The sequence below is a fragment of the Solanum dulcamara genome, chromosome 11 (genome assembly GCF_947179165.1).
Source record: "Solanum dulcamara chromosome 11, daSolDulc1.2, whole genome shotgun sequence".
NCBI lineage: Eukaryota > Viridiplantae > Streptophyta > Magnoliopsida > Solanales > Solanaceae > Solanum > Solanum dulcamara.
The window spans coordinates 61,166,083-61,183,324 of record NC_077247.1 but is presented as its reverse complement, the minus strand read 5'-3'; the positions used below and the strand labels follow the sequence as shown (position 1 = coordinate 61,183,324).

Genomic DNA, 17,242 nt, shown 5'->3' with positions numbered 1-17,242 from the left:
TGATCATTGGACTTAATATGTTAATCATGAAAAAACTCAAGAACCAATAGAATGAAGAGATGACTATACAGAACTTAAGAAACAACAAAATATTAGTAAAGAGCAGTTATGGAGCAAAGTTCTGGATCAAGCTGATTATCATTTATCAAGTATGGCATGCTTTGTTGAATTAGCATCTAAAAGAATACTGGACAAAAGGCAAACTCACCTCTATGTTATCATTTAACAAAAAAGATAAAACAAAGAGAATAAGAGATCAGAATTCACTACATGCCTTCTGTTCTTCTAAGCCATGGTAAGTCCATACTAGAAGGAGGTTGGTCGTCCATTTGGCAATCTGAAGAACTTGCGAATTTGCCTCTTTTCGACCAAAGCCAAATTTTGGAAACAGAATAACTATCTGTCTTTGTGCCGACACCTATCTTTTTCCCCTCGTTATCTTCATCAATTGATGGATTAGGAATGTGCTCTGGCAAATTGGCTTGAATCATATTATTCATCTTTCGCTCATTGTCCAGCGCTACCTTAAGATTAGCATCACCAACCACATACTGATATGAACCCATTGAAAAGCACCTTCTTGCATCCAAATTACTACTACTGCTCTCTCCTACTCCTTCTACTTCCCCTCCCCCATCATTCAATTTTCGAAACTTACCAAGTCTCACGGGAAAGGTTGCTTTAGCAACTGCAACTTCCTCTAGTTCCATTGTCTTTTGAGAAGTCGGGAACTCATGATCCCCATTACCATGATAACCATCATCTTCTCTTGGCTCAACGTAATCGAAAATTGGATTTTCAATTGGAAACCCGGGATTGAAAAGAGTTCCTCGACAAAGAGGACAAGTTGAGTTTGAGAGGAGCCAAGTATCAATGCAGTTGATATGAAAAGCATGGCTACAAGTAGGGAGCAATCTCAATTTGTCCTTGTCAGAAAATTCACACAAGCAAACAGCACAATCAAAGGGCTCTTTAGGACCAACAACTTCTTTGTACATAAAGACAGGTAATGCATCAATAAATGCTTGATCCAAACCAGAATCATGTAAATGGAATAACTGCTGTAACTGTCTTTGCAAAGCATCAGAACTAGAAACTTCAGGGTATCCATTAGACTGAGATGATGCTGAAGAAGAAGGGTGTTTAATAAGAAACCTAACTAGCAAGTGGAGCAGACCAGATATGAAAAATAGAACAGCTAATATTACTATAATGAAAAGAACAGCCGGGCTAATCTTGTTTCCAGATGGGGATGATGAAGATGTATTTGGTTCCTTGTGAAAACTAGAACTTTCACCAAATGAAGGAGGAGATGGGGGAAACAGAGGAGGGGGATATGTAAAGACACCATCTTTTTTATGTTGAATCCAAGAATTTTTCAAATGGGTATGCCTAGAAACCCATCTTTGTGACTCAACTTCAGTAAATGAACAAATCATCTCAAAAACACATTCAAAAGAACCCAACTTTTTTTAAACTTCTTTTCACCATCTCAGAAGCTTAAAAAACTCAAACACCCAGAATCACAATCCTTTAGATTCAAGAAAAGTTGGAGCCTTGCAGCAATTTTTTAATTGCTTTTTTACAGAGCAAATAAGAGGAGATGGTGACGAAACCAACCAGAAAATGCTAAAGGTAGAATCTTTACCTGTCTTGATTCCCACTTATCACCATTACACAGAAAAACAATACTTATAACCAAACCCTTTATATAAAGAATCACTTCTGGCTGCAGCAAAACCCTAAAGATTTATAGGATCTTGAAATCTCTTATACAACAATAAATAAAAAAGGAAATAAGTTTGAATATTTGAGCCTATTTCTCACCATATATGTTCAAACAATTTCTAGTTTTTAGCAACAGAGAAAGAGTGCAAAATATAAAACAGAGAAGTTAAAGGAGGTGATTTTGAACTGGAAAAGGACATTTGACTTACTTGGAAGCCAAAAGCTGGCAACTGACAAGCGTCACTATTCTCCAAAATAAACAGTAAAAAATGACAAAAAGAAATACTCAGTACTGTTGCACCCTTTTAATTCCCTATAAAAAATTAAAAGTAAAGAGAAAAAGGGGAAAAAGGAAACTCAATCAGATTTAATAGGAAATAAATAAGATTTAATTGGAGAACATTAATGATGAAAAACTGAAATGGAAATATAATGATTTGAATATATCAATCTAATGGATTCTTCTTTACAAGAAGTTTCAAATCTCTTATTTAATAGGAAATAAATAAAATTTAATTAGACAATATTAATGATGAAACGATTAAAATATCATGATACAATTAGCAATTACTACTTACTAATTCCTTTAATATAGGCATGTTAACGATATTCTTACACTTTTATTTTTTTGTAATAAATGATTTCTTACTCAATTACCAACTGGACCACTTTCAAATTTTGAAGGCCTTATTTTGAGTATAAAATCCTTTATATTATTGTCTCCCTTTCAAACAAAAAAAATAAAATGGTTAACTTTCTTGAAGTTTAAGCAAATGTAACGTACTTTTTGCAAGTTTACGAGGATTAGATTCCGTTTATACTGCATTGGATCTGAGAAAAAAAAATTAAATGCATAAATAATTATTATTCCCCCTATTCCATATTAACTGAATTTCTAGAAGTTTTTTCATTGTTCAAAATTCAAAAAAAATATTTGAAATTTTTTTCATATTTATCCTTTTCATTAATCAAGTTTTGTAATTTCCTAGGAGTAAACTACACTATTTTACAAAGTTATACTCCAATAAAGGACTATTTGTATTTATGATTTCATATTTAATCATATTTATGATGCTGATTAAACAAAAGGGCAATAGAGAAAAATATGATTTAAATTTTATTCTTGAATGTTTTTCTTAATATGTGTGCATTACCTTAAAAATTCAACTAATATGGAATAGAAGGAGTAGATATAAATATATTCCTTTTTGAAGAATTTTAAATTTATCAGTAACAGTTCTCAAAAGAATTAAGTGTTAATTTATAGCAAATATTATGACTAATCAAGCCAAGATGAAAAGATAAAAATATATCCACATAACATAGCAATGTTAAAGATACATTATAACAATAAAGAATTATACGATACTTATTTAACGATAATAATATTATGAATATATTATATTTAATGAGAATAATATAATATGTAGGGGTAGGTGTTCGATATTTGGTTCAAAATTTTTCAATTTTTTTATTTGATAATTCGATAATTGGTTGTCCTTCCAGATGGCTCAGTTGATTTAGAGAGTGGACCTGCGATCGATCCTCCCTCAATGCCTTCTGACTTGAGTCTATTGCATGGGGCTTGCCTGGTGCGGTTACATTTCATGTGTCGTTTGCAGGCTATTGCATAGTGGGGGATTTATCCAATGTGCACAAAGTGCTCACCAGAAAGGCAGAGACTGACATAGGTTGTAGTTGCTACGGGCTATTCTGGAGTTTCCAAATAATAAAAAAGGTAATTGGTAGTTACAAGTAGTTACCAAATATCAAAATTTTAAATTTAAATTTGGTAATTCGGTAATTGATAAATCAAATTTCAATTTGGTACGTTATTCGGTAATACTGTATTGAAGTTGTAATCGATAGTATTACAAAGTTACTGTTGCTTTAATTATTTCTATTTTCTATGTGGAGACATGATATAATAGAAGATCACAAGTAAGAACACATCAAGAAGAACAAAATTGACACAACTAAAATACAAATGTATTTAGGTTGTTTATGTTTGGTCTTTTAACTTTTTCTTTGGGCTTGAACTAATGAGTAATGGACCTGTTGATATATGACTTTCATTAGGTAAATAATTCGATATTCGGAAAATACAGAATACCAAATGGTACTAATAACTCATATCAAACCCAAACTTAGATATCATAATTCTAAAATTTTACTCCAGAATATCATAACGAATATCAAATTATCAAAATTTTTTTTATCATTATCTTAAAATTCCTTATCACTTTAAAAAAAATAATACAAAAATCTTCTCTTAGATACATTCCTTCTCTCTCGCTGATACGTCCCTATCTCTTTATGGATACATCCCTTTCACATCGGATACATCCTTATCCCCTCTTTTATGCATCCTTGTCTCATCTCAAACATATCCCTCCTCTCTCGTTAATATATGACCCTATCTCCTCTCGAATGCATCACTCTCCTTTCGCATACATCCCTATCTCCTCAATCCCTCCCTCTCGATATATTCCTCCCCTGTGTTTCTGCTAATGTATTCAAAATTCTTTAATTTTAAAGGATATTTGTAATTTAAAAAATATAAAAATTTCGGGCTTATAGAAGTGGACATAGGACTTTTAGAAGTTGGGCCTTTTGGGGATTCTGAGTAACTTTTACTTACGGGCTCTATTTATAGAGAAAGTGGTTGGCAAAAGATTGTGGTTCTTTCCTGCAACTATCTTAATTTTTAACTTAATATTACTTGCTTCATCTAATTCTTAAATGTCCCTATTAAGTTTTACCTATTCAAAAGTTTAATCACCACTCCTCGAATTGCTAATATGATTATTAATTGTTACTATTTTTTAAAAAAATATTTTTCATCCACTAATCAACCACCAGAAAACTTTAGGAAATATAATTTTAAAAATCATATGTTTACAGTGTTTAAGCAAATTTTATTTGATCCCAATTTAACGATTATAGCCACATGTACTATCTGAAAAAAGTCGACCACCAAGTTAGTGTTTGGCATAGGTTTTGAGAGTAAATTTTGAAAAATTATTTTACATATCTGTTTGGTCAATGATGTTTGATCAAATTTTGAAGAACTGTTAGTTTATAACATTTTGACTTTTTTCGGGTAAAATGCATATTCAACCGTAGTTGTAAAATTTAAAATTTTCAAATTCCGCCTTTAAAATTTATGCCTATACAGAATTAAGAAGGGCATTTGGATTGACTTTTTAAATGTACTCCATCTATTTTTATTTATATGTCGTTCTTATTAAAAATAAATAATGTTCGTTCCATAATATTTGTTTTTCACAAAATCAATACATAAATGATACTATTCTTTTTTTTATCCCTGAGAGTTATTAGCCTTAAAAGTATGTATTTGATCAACATAAAAAAAATTAAATTCATATTCATTTATTGAAAGCTTATAAAAAGAACACTAAATAATGATAAAATGATAAATTTATCTAATATTTTAAAGGGCATGAAATCTAAAATGGTAACAACTAAATAAGAATGGAGGGAGTAACTCATAAGTTAAAAGCTAAAGGAATACCCAATTTTTAGCTTTTGATTTATTTTTATATTTTTTTTGGACTAAACATGAATGGTTAAAAATACTTTTTTTTTCTTTCCAAACACTAAAAATAAATAAATTATATATATAAAAAGCTTTAAAAGCCAAAAATACTAGAAATAAGTATATTCAAGTCGGCAACTCTACCCTACCCTGCTTTGCCCTCTGTAATCAAATTTTTGTTTCTTTTATCCTTTTCTAGCCAATACATAAATGAGGGGTCACTAAAATAGCTGATCTTTTCAAGTAAAAAAACACGACAATACTATAGACAAACAAAAAGGGTTTAACTTGATTATTTACATAATACTAACCAAAAAAACAACATGGGTCATAAGTCATTTGACACACACACACATCATTCGTCTATGAAAAAGTGGTTGTCTTTCATCAGATTCTGAACAAAAAGAATTCTTGATTTATTCAATAATAAGAGAGCACACTGGGTGTGGTGAGTGTAAAGAAGAAAGATGGTGATGCAATCTTGGTCAACAGATTTCTTGCCCTTTTTGGCAATGGTGATTGTGGAATGTTGTGAAATGTTGATGATTACACTTGGTAAAGCAGCGATGAATGATGGACTCAACAATCTTGTTTATGTTGTTTACTATAATGCCCTTGGTACTCTTTTTCTTCTTCCTTGCTTAATCTTCCGCAGGCGCAGGTTTGTCAAAAATTATCACTATTTCTTGAGATTAATTCAAACTCAAACTCTTATGTCTCTCTCTCTCTCTCTCTCTCTCTCTCTCTCTTTTTTTCAGAAGCAATATGGTTCCTATTACTTTGCCTATATTGTGGAGATTCTTCCTTCTTGGCCTGTTGGGGTATTGTACTAATTTCTTCTCTGTTTTATTGTAACCAAATTTGGGTTCTTTAGGGGAGAAAATATCAAAACTTTACTTGTAAACTGTATTGCAGAATATGTTTGGTGCAGGCCATGGCCTTTACAGGAATTAAATACAGCACTCCTACTCTGGCAGCTGCTTTAGGGAATTTGATGCCAGGTTTTACATTTTTGCTTGCCATCATTTTCAGGTAGGGCTGCCAAATTGGGCTTAACCACAACTCCTAATTTCTTGTTGGATTTATATGCAGTGTAAAGATTGTTACATAATTAGATTAGCTATATTGTAGCAAGATAGTTACCATTTTTATTAGGTTACTAATTAACGATTGTGGGACTCAACGCTATAGAAATTAAGTTCATTTTTGTCTGAATAAAGTGCACAGTTAGGGGTTTCCAATTTCCAGTATCTAAGTCATTCTCTCATATGTGCAAAAAGCTTAATTGGTGCTCCAAATTCACCAGATTTTGGCTTTTGGGCCACTAGCTTTTTCTCGTCTTGAATATAGTGGCAGACCCAGAATTTGTAGGTTATGGATGCCCATTTGCTCTTAATCTTCAGTTTTACTAATCACAGAAAGGTGCTCGGTGAATCTATTTCTGTTTTAATGCTAGTTTCCTATTAAAAATGTAGTGGTCGTGTGAAAAACAATGGGTGCTTGAGCATCCAGTAATGTTCATGTAGGTCTGCCATTGCTTGAATATTTGTTGAAACATGATATATTTGTCCATAATTGTGTGACGGAGGACAATTAAAGAATTTACTGATCTCTGCTCTCTTCGATGTGGCATTGACACTAGCACTAATTTCTTTTACAGTAAAAGTGGTAGTACTATATTAGATCATAAGTTTCAGTTGTAACTAGTCGTTCGTTCTTTCATGTCTTCTGCAATTTTCAGGATGGAGAAGTTAGATATAAGAAAAGCCAGCAGTCAAGCAAAATCTGTGGGAACCATAGTAGCAATTATAGGGGCATCCATCATGACTCTATACAAAGGACCAAGAGTGGTAGGATCAAATTTACCTTCTGATTCATCTCATCACGCGTTAGTACTTTCTCAAGAATCAAATTGGATACTAGGAGGTCTTCTGATTACCACCACCTGCATCATGTCTTCTGGATGGAACATTCTTCAGGTAAACATATTAGAAAGTGATTCAAGATTGAGAAAATGAATGATTTAAAGTTAAAAACCAGCTTCACAATCTCCCAGAGTTAGCAGTGCATTTCATATATGTATGACTTATTTTAGTCGATGATACTTTGTATAAAACATGTCATAGTAGAAGATGGTTCAATCTGTTTTCAGTTCATAATAAAACATTTTCTCGCGAGCAACGTTTTGGTGGGCTTGATTCATTTTATACTTGATAAAATTTCACTTCTTTATTTTTACTTGGGCACTGTCTCAAATCATTTTAGACACTAAACTGTGGCTGCTATATTGCTTCAAAAATATAAATAAGTTTATATCTTACTATTAGAACATCAGTCACATGCTCAATTCTGTTTGTATTTACTCAGACAGATACTGTGAAGAAATACTCCGAACACATGACAATAGTTTTCTTCACTTGCTTCTTTGGGAGTATTCAATGTGCGATTTTAACTCTGGCATTAGAAAGCAATCCAAAGGCATGGATGGTGAAGCCTGGGATTGGGATGATAGCCATTGTTTTCTCGGTAAGAAATTTGATGCATTTTCATTTTTTCTTCTCTTGTTCTTTTTTTATATATAGATATATTATATATGTGACTCATCGGTTATATATCTTAAACTCTAGGCGGTTTCTGGAAATGTCTTTCGTTACAACGTTTTGACATGGTGCTTGGATAAGAAAGGTCCTCTTTATGTAGCCATGTTCAAGCCCTTGGGAATGGTCATAGCAGCAATCATGGGGATCACATTCCTTGCAGATCCACTCTATTTAGGAAGGTACGTAATATATATATTACGCCATCCTTTTTCTCGTGCTTATACATGATTGATCACCTAGCTTTCTTTTTCAAAAGTAGATTAATGCATATATTAAGTGCTTGTTCCTAAGATTTAATCTTTGAACCCCTGGTATGGTCTTTTCCCCTGTATTACACCCCCCATTTGAAAAGTTTAAAAAGGAAAAAAGGCTTTTGAAACGTGTGACTTTAAACATGGCACAACATATTCCTTTATATTTACTTGAAGAGCCCATAGCCAGCATTTTCATCAGTTTACTTTTATTTTCATTTTATGCATTTTCTCACTTACCGAAAAAAGAAAAAAAAGACATTCATGAAGTGAATTATATATATGTTGCAGTGTTATTGGAGCAGTTATTATATCTGCTGGATTTTATTCTGTGCTGTGGGGGAAGGCTAAGGAGATCAAGTCCCTGCTTGAGGTTGAGGACATTGTTTGTGTTATTGACTCACCAAGCCAAAGAAGCCCTCTATTGCGCAAGTAAACAACTAGAAAAACCACAAGATCAAGCACTGTGAGGTGAGAGAGCCTTTTATGTGGCCCTAGCTATTCTTTCACAAGTATTATTTGAATGCACGCACTTAGTGCTGCTTAACTTTATACGAAGAAGATAAAGGCCGATTGGATGAGGCGTCTCATAAAAGAGAGAAATTAGCCCCGAGTAGACAAGTAACTAATATAGAAGCGGATTCAAGATTTAAACTTGATAGCATCCAATCTTAATTTATGTTCTTCACCAAACTTACAATTATCAATCTTAGAATGAAATATAGTTTAAAGTTTAGTTTTTTTTACCTATATATATGCTACATGCTAAAAGATAAAGTTGGATTCAATTGAACTATGTTGCATCTACCTCTAAATAGGCGTTTGTGCCAGCCAAGATACATAGCATCTAACAATTCTTGAAGAAACCAAATTAAGTAGCTGAATATATACTTGCAAATATTTTAAAACTCCTTTCCTTTCTGATTCTGAGATGTGGTATGAAGAAAGTCATAAATAAACATAGCCTCTTAATTTGTAGTATGATTATTTTCATTTGATTAAATGTTGTTTGGCAGAAATCGGCTGTCTAGAGCAACATTTATCACCTAATCATGGTTTAGTGATCTTCTTCTGCTAGTAACCTTGCATTATGGGTTTTGTTTAACACCATCGAGAAGTTGGTACGTTCTAGTAGGCAACATGCATACTTAAGAAAAGAATTAAAATGAAAAACATTTGCTTGCATCTCCATTAATTGATGAATATTTGTTACAAAATTAAAACGTATACATATAATAATATTATCTTGTTTTAAAACTTGTTGTCTATAAATCTTGATTTCACTGCTCCACTTCATGGTCATCTTGGAAGCGTATGAAAAGGAAAGGGGAATCTTGTTGAGTATTGTTGACTTGTTGTACATCTAAAATACACGCATTATCTAGTATATTATAATCTCTGACAATTTAGATACAATATTATATCATAGGAGACGTGAGACATAATTCATATTAAAGCAGGTAGAACTTAGCATTTGGATCTAACTTATAAGTTGAAAATTATTTATAAGTTTTAAAAATAAATAGGTGCAACTCAATTTATTTTTTGATTTATAAGTTGTTTTCAATTTATAAGCTGCTTAAAATAAATTCATTCAAACAAATTAAATTATTTATTTTAAGCACAAAATAATTTTAAATTGACCAGTTAAATACTAAAAAAAAACTAAAAACAACATATAAATAACTTATAAGTCAATTTTAAAAAATGAAACCTTCAAGGAAGAACAATCTCTTAAAAGTTCTAGGTTTGAATTGCATGCCACACACTAACAAAAATTTACATTCGTATATTATTTTGGCTTTAAGTCATATGCAGTCCTTAAAGTTGTATGTATAATTTATTTGGATATCCCAACTATGTACCTATTGAATACCTCTGCAAACTCGTATTAGAACCATTTGAGCATTTTTCTGACAATCCACTAAAAATATAAAATGAGTGTAATACACTCGGCAACTTGTCGAATTAACGATGTACATGTGGCATTTTGAGTCAGAATAATAATTAAAAAATTATGACAAAAAAAAGAAGTATTTTTAGGCTATTGTCCACCCACAGTCGACTTCATCCTTCTTTATTCAAAGTGCCGCCGTACATTCACCGTCGTCGTCGCCCTCATCGCCTCTTCATTCAACTAATTTTTTCAAACCTGTTTATATACAATCCGCCTCCATTTTCTTCATTTATAACCTCTCTCTTTTTTTGTCTCGGGTTCGGAAAAAAATTGAAGGAAATTCAACAATTAATGGTGGAATTGCGTTGTTTCAGTGAACAAGTTTTTTGATTTTGAAAAAGGGTTTGTGAAACGGTTTGCTTGAAATCGAACCTTTCTTCAATTTCTTGATACTTCTCGTCTAGGAAATTCAATGGTTAACGATCAAATGAGCTATTTCAATGAATAAAGAAAAAAATAATTTGAAATTGTTTTGTTTGTAGCTGAACCCACCTCTATTTTCTCCCTTTTTGTCCTGTTTTTATTAATTTTTGGTTCTTAAAGAAATTCAATTTCAGTGATGTTTCTCTCATCTCCGAAAAAGTAATGGTGCTTTTCGAATGAAAACGACGGCGGTGAGGGAGAGGTGGAGTGGCGGAAGGAATTACGTAGGGAAAAAGAAGAAGAAAAAGATTAAAACAATATAGCTGGACATACTTCTCACGCGCTGGATATGTGTGTGGTGCACTTTTCATGCCATGTCATGGTGTCCAAATGAATTACGCGGACTGAATAAAAAATTAAGCTTACACATGTCCCGTTGATCAAGGATGAGGTTAATTATTGCCAAGTTTTTATCTGATCAATGAATTAATATTATAATTAGATAAAACTTATATCATTATATTTCAAAGCATATATAATCTTAACTTGAGCCTATGATTAAAGATGCCTAGGAATATCGGTGCTACTTAATTAGTATTTATTTCAGAGGTTAATCTCTTTTAATTCCTTGCAACTGTTTTCTTTGAGAAAAGAAACAGGTCAATTTCCCAATTTGTCAGGCACTCTCACTGCCTTTTTTTTTTTTTTTTAAAAAAATAATTTTTAAAAAGTAGTATTGTAGTGTTGAAAGTATCAATAATTGTAGGAAAGCGCATAAATTGTCGAAATGTCAACAATTAGTGTCAGCATTCACCTTCCACAGTGTTAGCGTTCCACTCCACACCTCACTTTGTCTTTTGGTTGAATGGATGCCAATTATATCCGTAAGATAAGTTTAGAATGGTAAGTATTTATTTATTATATTTAATTAAAAGCTTCGTGTTCAACTTCACTGCATATGCATGAAATCACTCTGTTAAGAAGGATTTTACTTCGACATGAAATTTCTTGATATGAATCCGCATTTACGTGTCGTTTGGTCCCAAATAATTTTTGATAATTTTTTTAAAAAAAGTATGAAAATTAGTGTTTGGCCATATAATTTATCATTATCTAGTAAATATATTTGTCAAATATCCAAGTTCTCAAGTTTTAGTTTTTTCTAGAATTTGGGAACTTAGAAAGTTCTAAAAATTTAAAAATTACCCAAAACTTTTATATTTTATAAAAATACCTATTATTTATTGTCGGGAAGAGATTGTTCATAGAATGTGAGAAGATTTTATAAAAAGAATAATTTGTTATTATCTCCTCCGAAAAAGAATAGTTTGAGTGATGAGATTGGGAAGAAAGAACAATATGTTTTTAATTTAATTAATGTATTGCTCTTCCGCATATTGTTATTTTGTTGTTGTTGATTGTTATCAACTATGTTATAATTTTTTTTTAACAGAACATGTTCATTATAAAATAATAATACAAATTTATGGATATTTATAATAATTTTTAGAAATTATACGTACAAAATAATCAAATATTTTAAAAAAAAATTGTGATCAAGCATGAAACTTCACTAAAACTTCATCCAAAAATTGCCATAAGTATTTGAGAACTTTGGGCAAAAGCTAGCTTAATCTGCCTGAATACTACAGTTATTCTTTTGTCGTTAAAGGACGCCAATTATGTACAGTTTGTAGATTGCCACTTTATCACATAAAAGAATAATATATAGAGACCGTTTGAATTGATTTATATGCTGTTTATAAGATGTTTTTAATTTTTTTTGAGTGTTTGACTAATTAATTTAAAGTTATTTTGTACTTAAAATAAGCCCAATAAATAGTTGGATTTATTTGGATAAATTTATTTTAAGTAGTTTTTAAGCAACCTACTTTTTTTTAAACTTATAAGCAGTTTTTACCTTATGAGTTAGTTTAAAAATAAGTGAAACATGCTAATAGTCACTCATCCTTTTATCACTCCCACAAGCTACTCTCATCTCTCGTGAGGACAACTACTACTTAGCGTGCTCATTCATCTAATGTTTTTTATATTCCATATCAATTATATGCACCTATGTAACCTTCAATTTAAAATAATTGCCCTCCCGCAAAATGATATGTGATCAATTATTAAATTTCAACCAAATACTATTAGTTTTTTTTAATAAATAAATAAATTCAGTATAAGATCTAAATGGTTTTGTAGAATTTAAATTTAGTAATTAACGATGATTAAATTAGAATTTTTTTCCATTGACACTACTTCAAGAAATGATACTTGAGGATAAAGTAGATATGTTGTGAGATAGACGTGATAGTTTCCTATACCTTGCGACTTGGACCCTTTCACTCGCCTCCAAATCCATTTTGTATGTAAGAAAATGTTGTGGGAAGAAAAAAGGAGAATCGAGGATATGAAATTTCAAAACTTTCCGCATAGCTAGATTTTAATAAGAATTTTGGACTCCAATTAGGATTCTCTGACAAACAATGGATGTAATAAAATTAATTCTTATTCCCAATTTCCTCACATATATAATTCATGACTTCCTGAAATCAGTCATAAATAGTTTACCACATTTAGTCATAAACGAAAAGTTAAATGTTAGTCTTGGTCTATTTACAAATTGTGCAAAAAAGAAGGTTTGATTAGAAAATAACTTTTGCAAGTTGAAAGTGGTGTCTGATTGGAAAATGAACAAAGATACTTTTTGATGAATAGATGGTTGGAAATTGATGAAATTTGCATCTCAGAAAAAAAAAACCCAGAAATTGTCATCTTAAATGTGGGACCTGAGGAATAAAAAAAAAGTGTAAAGATTTTAACTTTTAACTTCAATACTATAGGCTTAGCTAAAAAAACAGTTGCTTTAATTCTGGTCCTTATTAAACGCACATTCGTATGATTAAATAGCAGGTAGAGCTCATGTCCGGCACGAGTAGAAATTGATATTTGGGAAGCCAAAAACAGAGAGAACAAAAATGGGAAGCAATAACAGAGAGTCAACTTTTTACAAAGAAGTGTTGCCATTTACAGCTATGGTGACTATGGAATGTATAAATGTTGGTTTAAATACACTTTACAAAGCTGCTACTAACAAAGGCATGAGTAATCATGTCTTTGTTGTTTACAGTTATGGTCTTGCTGCTCTTCTACTTCTTCCTTCTCCTTTCTTCTCCACAAGGTATTTTTTTTTGTCTTATTAATTTTCTTTTGCATGTGTGTAAATTTTGATCAAGAATCTGATGGGGTTTGAAAAATTGGAATCATCTAACTGCAGATCAAGAGTACTTCCACCTCTCAATTGCTCAATTCTTGCCAAAATCCTTCTACTTGGAGTTATCGGGTACCAATTTGACTCTTTTTCTTGCTTTTTTCACTCTTAATCTGTAGATATGCTCGACCCCCAAAAAATTGCTTATTTTCGAGAAAATTAGGATGATTGGATGTTGTTAGTCTCATTCATGAGGAAATCAATTAAATTTGTTGATGAGAATGATCCCACATCGAACTAAGACGAGAATTAAGTCTCACTTGGACAATCCTCTTTTTGATTTAGTTTTTTAAGTGTGAGTTAGTACAAAACATAATTTGACATGATATTAGAATTGTGTCTGATCTGAGAGCCAATACAGAGCTGTCAAAAAATCAACCCCAATTAATTAGAGATTAAAGTACAAGTTGATTGATACTTCAATAGTAATTCTGTTTCAATAGTGCTGAACCAATACAGAATTCCATTTTCAATTTTTTTTTTCATTACATACATAGAGATCGAGAAAGGGAAATGGGAGTGGCCATTTGCACAAATGACCTTTTTTGACGCCGCTACATAAATTCGTTCCACATTAGTTCAGAAGGCTAAATTTGTCCGTGAAAAAGAAAAATAAAATCATCCAATTGCTTTTAAAGGCGAAATCTAGCTACCGCAACGACAGTGACAGAATATAAATATTAACTTTTAAAAAGGCTATACGGTGCAAATAATTCGGGGGAGCAGTGGTAGTAACATTTTAGACTATATGACTTGATGATCAATCAATGTTTCTTACTAGTAAATTTCTACAAATTAGTTTAGAACAAAATATAATTATGTTTTGTTGCTTTTTCATAATGTATATTATAGTGCATAATTGGTAGTGCAGGAGTACATCACAGATAATGGGGTATACAGGCATCAACTATAGCTCTCCTACGCTTGCCTCCGCCATCAGCAATCTTGTCCCTGCTTTTACTTTCGTTCTCGCTGTCATTTTCAGGTTCTCTTTAATAATCTCATGTCCTAAGTTCAGGTCATTTTCTTAATTTTATTTAATCTCCTATTTGTGTCAAGTTGTTACATCTTTTGTCAGCATCCATTATTTTTTCCCAACCGAAAAAACTTGAAACAAAGGATAAACTCGACAAAGATTACTGATGTCTAAGTAGTAGCATGTAGGCCACCATATAATCCATTATTTAAAAACAAAAAGTTGTAGGCCGAAGGTTGAATTTTTTTTTGGACCATTTGTACAAATGACCCTTCCAGGCTACTATTATAATTTTATGGCTGTTAGCTCCCTGGATTAAACTTGTCTGTAAAAGAAAAATCCATTCAACACTATTTTTAAGGGCAGAGTTTAGTCAATTCGACTACTAACGGGGACAAAATTTAAAGAATGACCTCAAAATAGGCCATACGGGACAACTAATTCATTTTTCACTGATTTAGAAATTGTATTTAGATGTTGGCCACTCTCTGATCTAAAATGAAGTCAAATAGTTGTTTTTACATGACGAATAATTTCATCGGATTTCTGGATTTTATGTCTTAGAAGAAGCAATTTGATGAGTGGAACTGTTAAACAGGATGGAGAAGATACAATTGAAAAGATCAACCACTCGGGCCAAAGTGTTGGGCACGGTGGTATCCATAGCTGGAGCATTCGTAGTGACTATATACAAAGGCCCAAAATTATTAGTGCCTACCACATCCACGCCCAATTTACTACGTCAACCTCTCAGCTCATCTCAATCGAATTGGATGCTTGGTGGTCTTTTCCTCACAACTGAATATTTTTTAGTCCCCATGTGGTATATAGTTCAGGTATGAATTATTTTTTTTACTCGTCCTCAAAATACATGTCTTATATATAATTTTCTCTCATTTAAACATACTTAAAGCGATATGAATATCCTCGCTTTGTTTTGTGACTCTTGTGATTAAATTACTTAATTTGGTGGAAACACCATGTGCGAGCAAGTATTTTCCAACACAGACTTAGTCCCTGAATAGGGAGTTCTTTTTGTTGGTAACAAAAGAAAGTAACTTAGTTGATTTATTTGATGACAGACATGGATTATGAAGGAATATCCAGCAGAAGTGACTGTAGTTTTCTTCTACAACTTGTGTGTTAGCATCCTAGCTGGTATTGTAGGATTTCTCTCTGAACCTGACTCAAACAAATGGATAATTAAACCGGATATTGCACTGGCATCTATCCTCTGCTCTGTAAGTGAAACCGAGAAATAGGTTTGATTTTCCATATCTTTATATATATTTTGCTCTGTCTTTGTAGGATGAAATGACATGTGTTGCATCACACAGGGAATATTGGGGTCATCCCTAAACAATACAATTCACACCTGGGCTTTGCGCGTGAAAGGACCTGTCTATGTGGCAATGTTCAAACCACTATCCATCGCAATTGCAGTTGCCATGGGAGTCATTCTCCTAGGAGATACTCTTTATTTGGGAAGGTACCCAATTTTGCATATAATATATTTCTGTACACAACACATTTACTTTCTTTTACAAATTACGCATTGTCATCATAAATCTAATTGACTACTTTCTGCTTTGACAATCAGCATCCTTGGAGCGACAATAATTGCCATTGGATTCTATACTGTAATGTGGGGAAAGGCAAAAGAGATGCCTGAATATATTGATTCTAGTGATCTCGAGTCGTCTCCAGACCAAAAGTTCCCGTTGTTACACAATTACAAAAATGAAGACATCTAAAACAAGTAAGCAATTAGTTGGAAGGCAGAAAGGGATGTCACACACACAAAAGGCTGTAGCTGCAAAGCACGAAATTCGCAAGTCACAATAGAATGTTCCACTTGTATAGGAAGAAACAAGACGCTGCTCTGGAAAAAAAAAGGAGCAGCAAATTGTTGGCATATATATCCATCCTTTGTTCTGTACAGCTATTCTGTAAAAAAGACTTCTTTACTACTAACATATTATCATTTGGCTTCAAAGTACTAAAAGTCATAACAGAATGTTCCACTTGTATCTCAGGAATGAACTAAAGCCTATTTTAGTACTGTAACTGAAAAAAAAAATTAAAAAGTGGAACTGGTAATTAAGGCCTTGCTAGTTAATCTCCATTGAACAAGGATTGTATCTCAATGGGTTCTAATGTAATTTATACTAAGAAGATTGTTAAACCTCAATGAAGGGTATAGATTGTACAACAGAGTGCAATTTAACTTGAAGATGCAAGGGGTAAAGACTAAAGAGACCATCTTTTGAACAATCAAGCTGACATAAGGATTCTTAGTTAAGTCGCTCTACAATTGAGTTGAGTAGCCGTTCATCCCATTCATGTTGTAATCTTGAATGAGATGCATAATCACTGATCTTGTTATAGCATAACCAAAGTTGTACTACAGAAGATCCATCTATCTACAGAATGCTCTCGCCAAATTAAACGCTAGAACTTGCCGGATGGATGCTACAGATGGTAAAATCAAGGAAAATTTGGATGGATGCTAGAGATGGTAAAATTAAAGA

General features: G+C 32.3%; 3 protein-coding genes across 3 annotated transcripts; 2 read left to right on the top strand and 1 right to left on the bottom strand.

Moving 5' to 3' along the window:
* LOC129875158 (RING-H2 finger protein ATL46-like) lies at positions 1-1,843 on the bottom strand. Its single transcript, XM_055950598.1, has one exon. It carries the CDS (start codon positions 1,437-1,439, stop codon positions 267-269), a length of 1,173 nt encoding a protein of 390 aa, XP_055806573.1. The 5' UTR covers positions 1,440-1,843; the 3' UTR covers positions 1-266.
* A 3,676-nt stretch (positions 1,844-5,519) lies between these two features.
* Positions 5,520-8,926, top strand: LOC129874950 (WAT1-related protein At3g28050-like). Its single transcript, XM_055950348.1, has 7 exons — positions 5,520-5,948; positions 6,046-6,108; positions 6,203-6,319; positions 7,029-7,266; positions 7,655-7,813; positions 7,915-8,066; positions 8,430-8,926. Exons 1-7 carry the CDS (start codon positions 5,755-5,757, stop codon positions 8,572-8,574), a joined length of 1,068 nt encoding a protein of 355 aa, XP_055806323.1. The 5' UTR covers positions 5,520-5,754; the 3' UTR covers positions 8,575-8,926.
* Positions 8,927-13,313: 4,387 nt separating this feature from the next.
* On the top strand, positions 13,314-16,896 carry LOC129874246 (WAT1-related protein At3g28050-like). Its single transcript, XM_055949505.1, has 7 exons — positions 13,314-13,645; positions 13,742-13,807; positions 14,607-14,720; positions 15,310-15,547; positions 15,794-15,952; positions 16,049-16,200; positions 16,312-16,896. The coding sequence occupies exons 1-7, from the start codon at positions 13,443-13,445 to the stop codon at positions 16,463-16,465; spliced, it is 1,086 nt and encodes a 361-aa protein (XP_055805480.1). The 5' UTR covers positions 13,314-13,442; the 3' UTR covers positions 16,466-16,896.
* Positions 16,897-17,242: the final 346 nt, after the last annotated feature.

Bases quoted from the DNA above. Each gene is read 5' to 3' on its own strand.
- LOC129875158 (XM_055950598.1), bottom strand. From the start codon at position 1,439: ATGATTTGTTCATTTACTGAAGTTGAGTCACAAAGATGGGTTTCTAGG.
- LOC129874950 (XM_055950348.1), top strand. From the start codon at position 5,755: ATGGTGATGCAATCTTGGTCAACAGATTTCTTGCCCTTTTTGGCAATG. The intron at 6,109-6,202 runs GTATTGTACTAA...ACTGTATTGCAG, and splicing joins TTCCTTCTTGGCCTGTTGGG to AATATGTTTGGTGCAGGCCA. The intron at 7,267-7,654 runs GTAAACATATTA...GTATTTACTCAG, and splicing joins CTGGATGGAACATTCTTCAG to ACAGATACTGTGAAGAAATA.
- LOC129874246 (XM_055949505.1), top strand. From the start codon at position 13,443: ATGGGAAGCAATAACAGAGAGTCAACTTTTTACAAAGAAGTGTTGCCA. The intron at 13,646-13,741 runs GTATTTTTTTTT...ATCTAACTGCAG, and splicing joins TCTCCTTTCTTCTCCACAAG to ATCAAGAGTACTTCCACCTC. The intron at 14,721-15,309 runs GTTCTCTTTAAT...ACTGTTAAACAG, and splicing joins GTTCTCGCTGTCATTTTCAG to GATGGAGAAGATACAATTGA.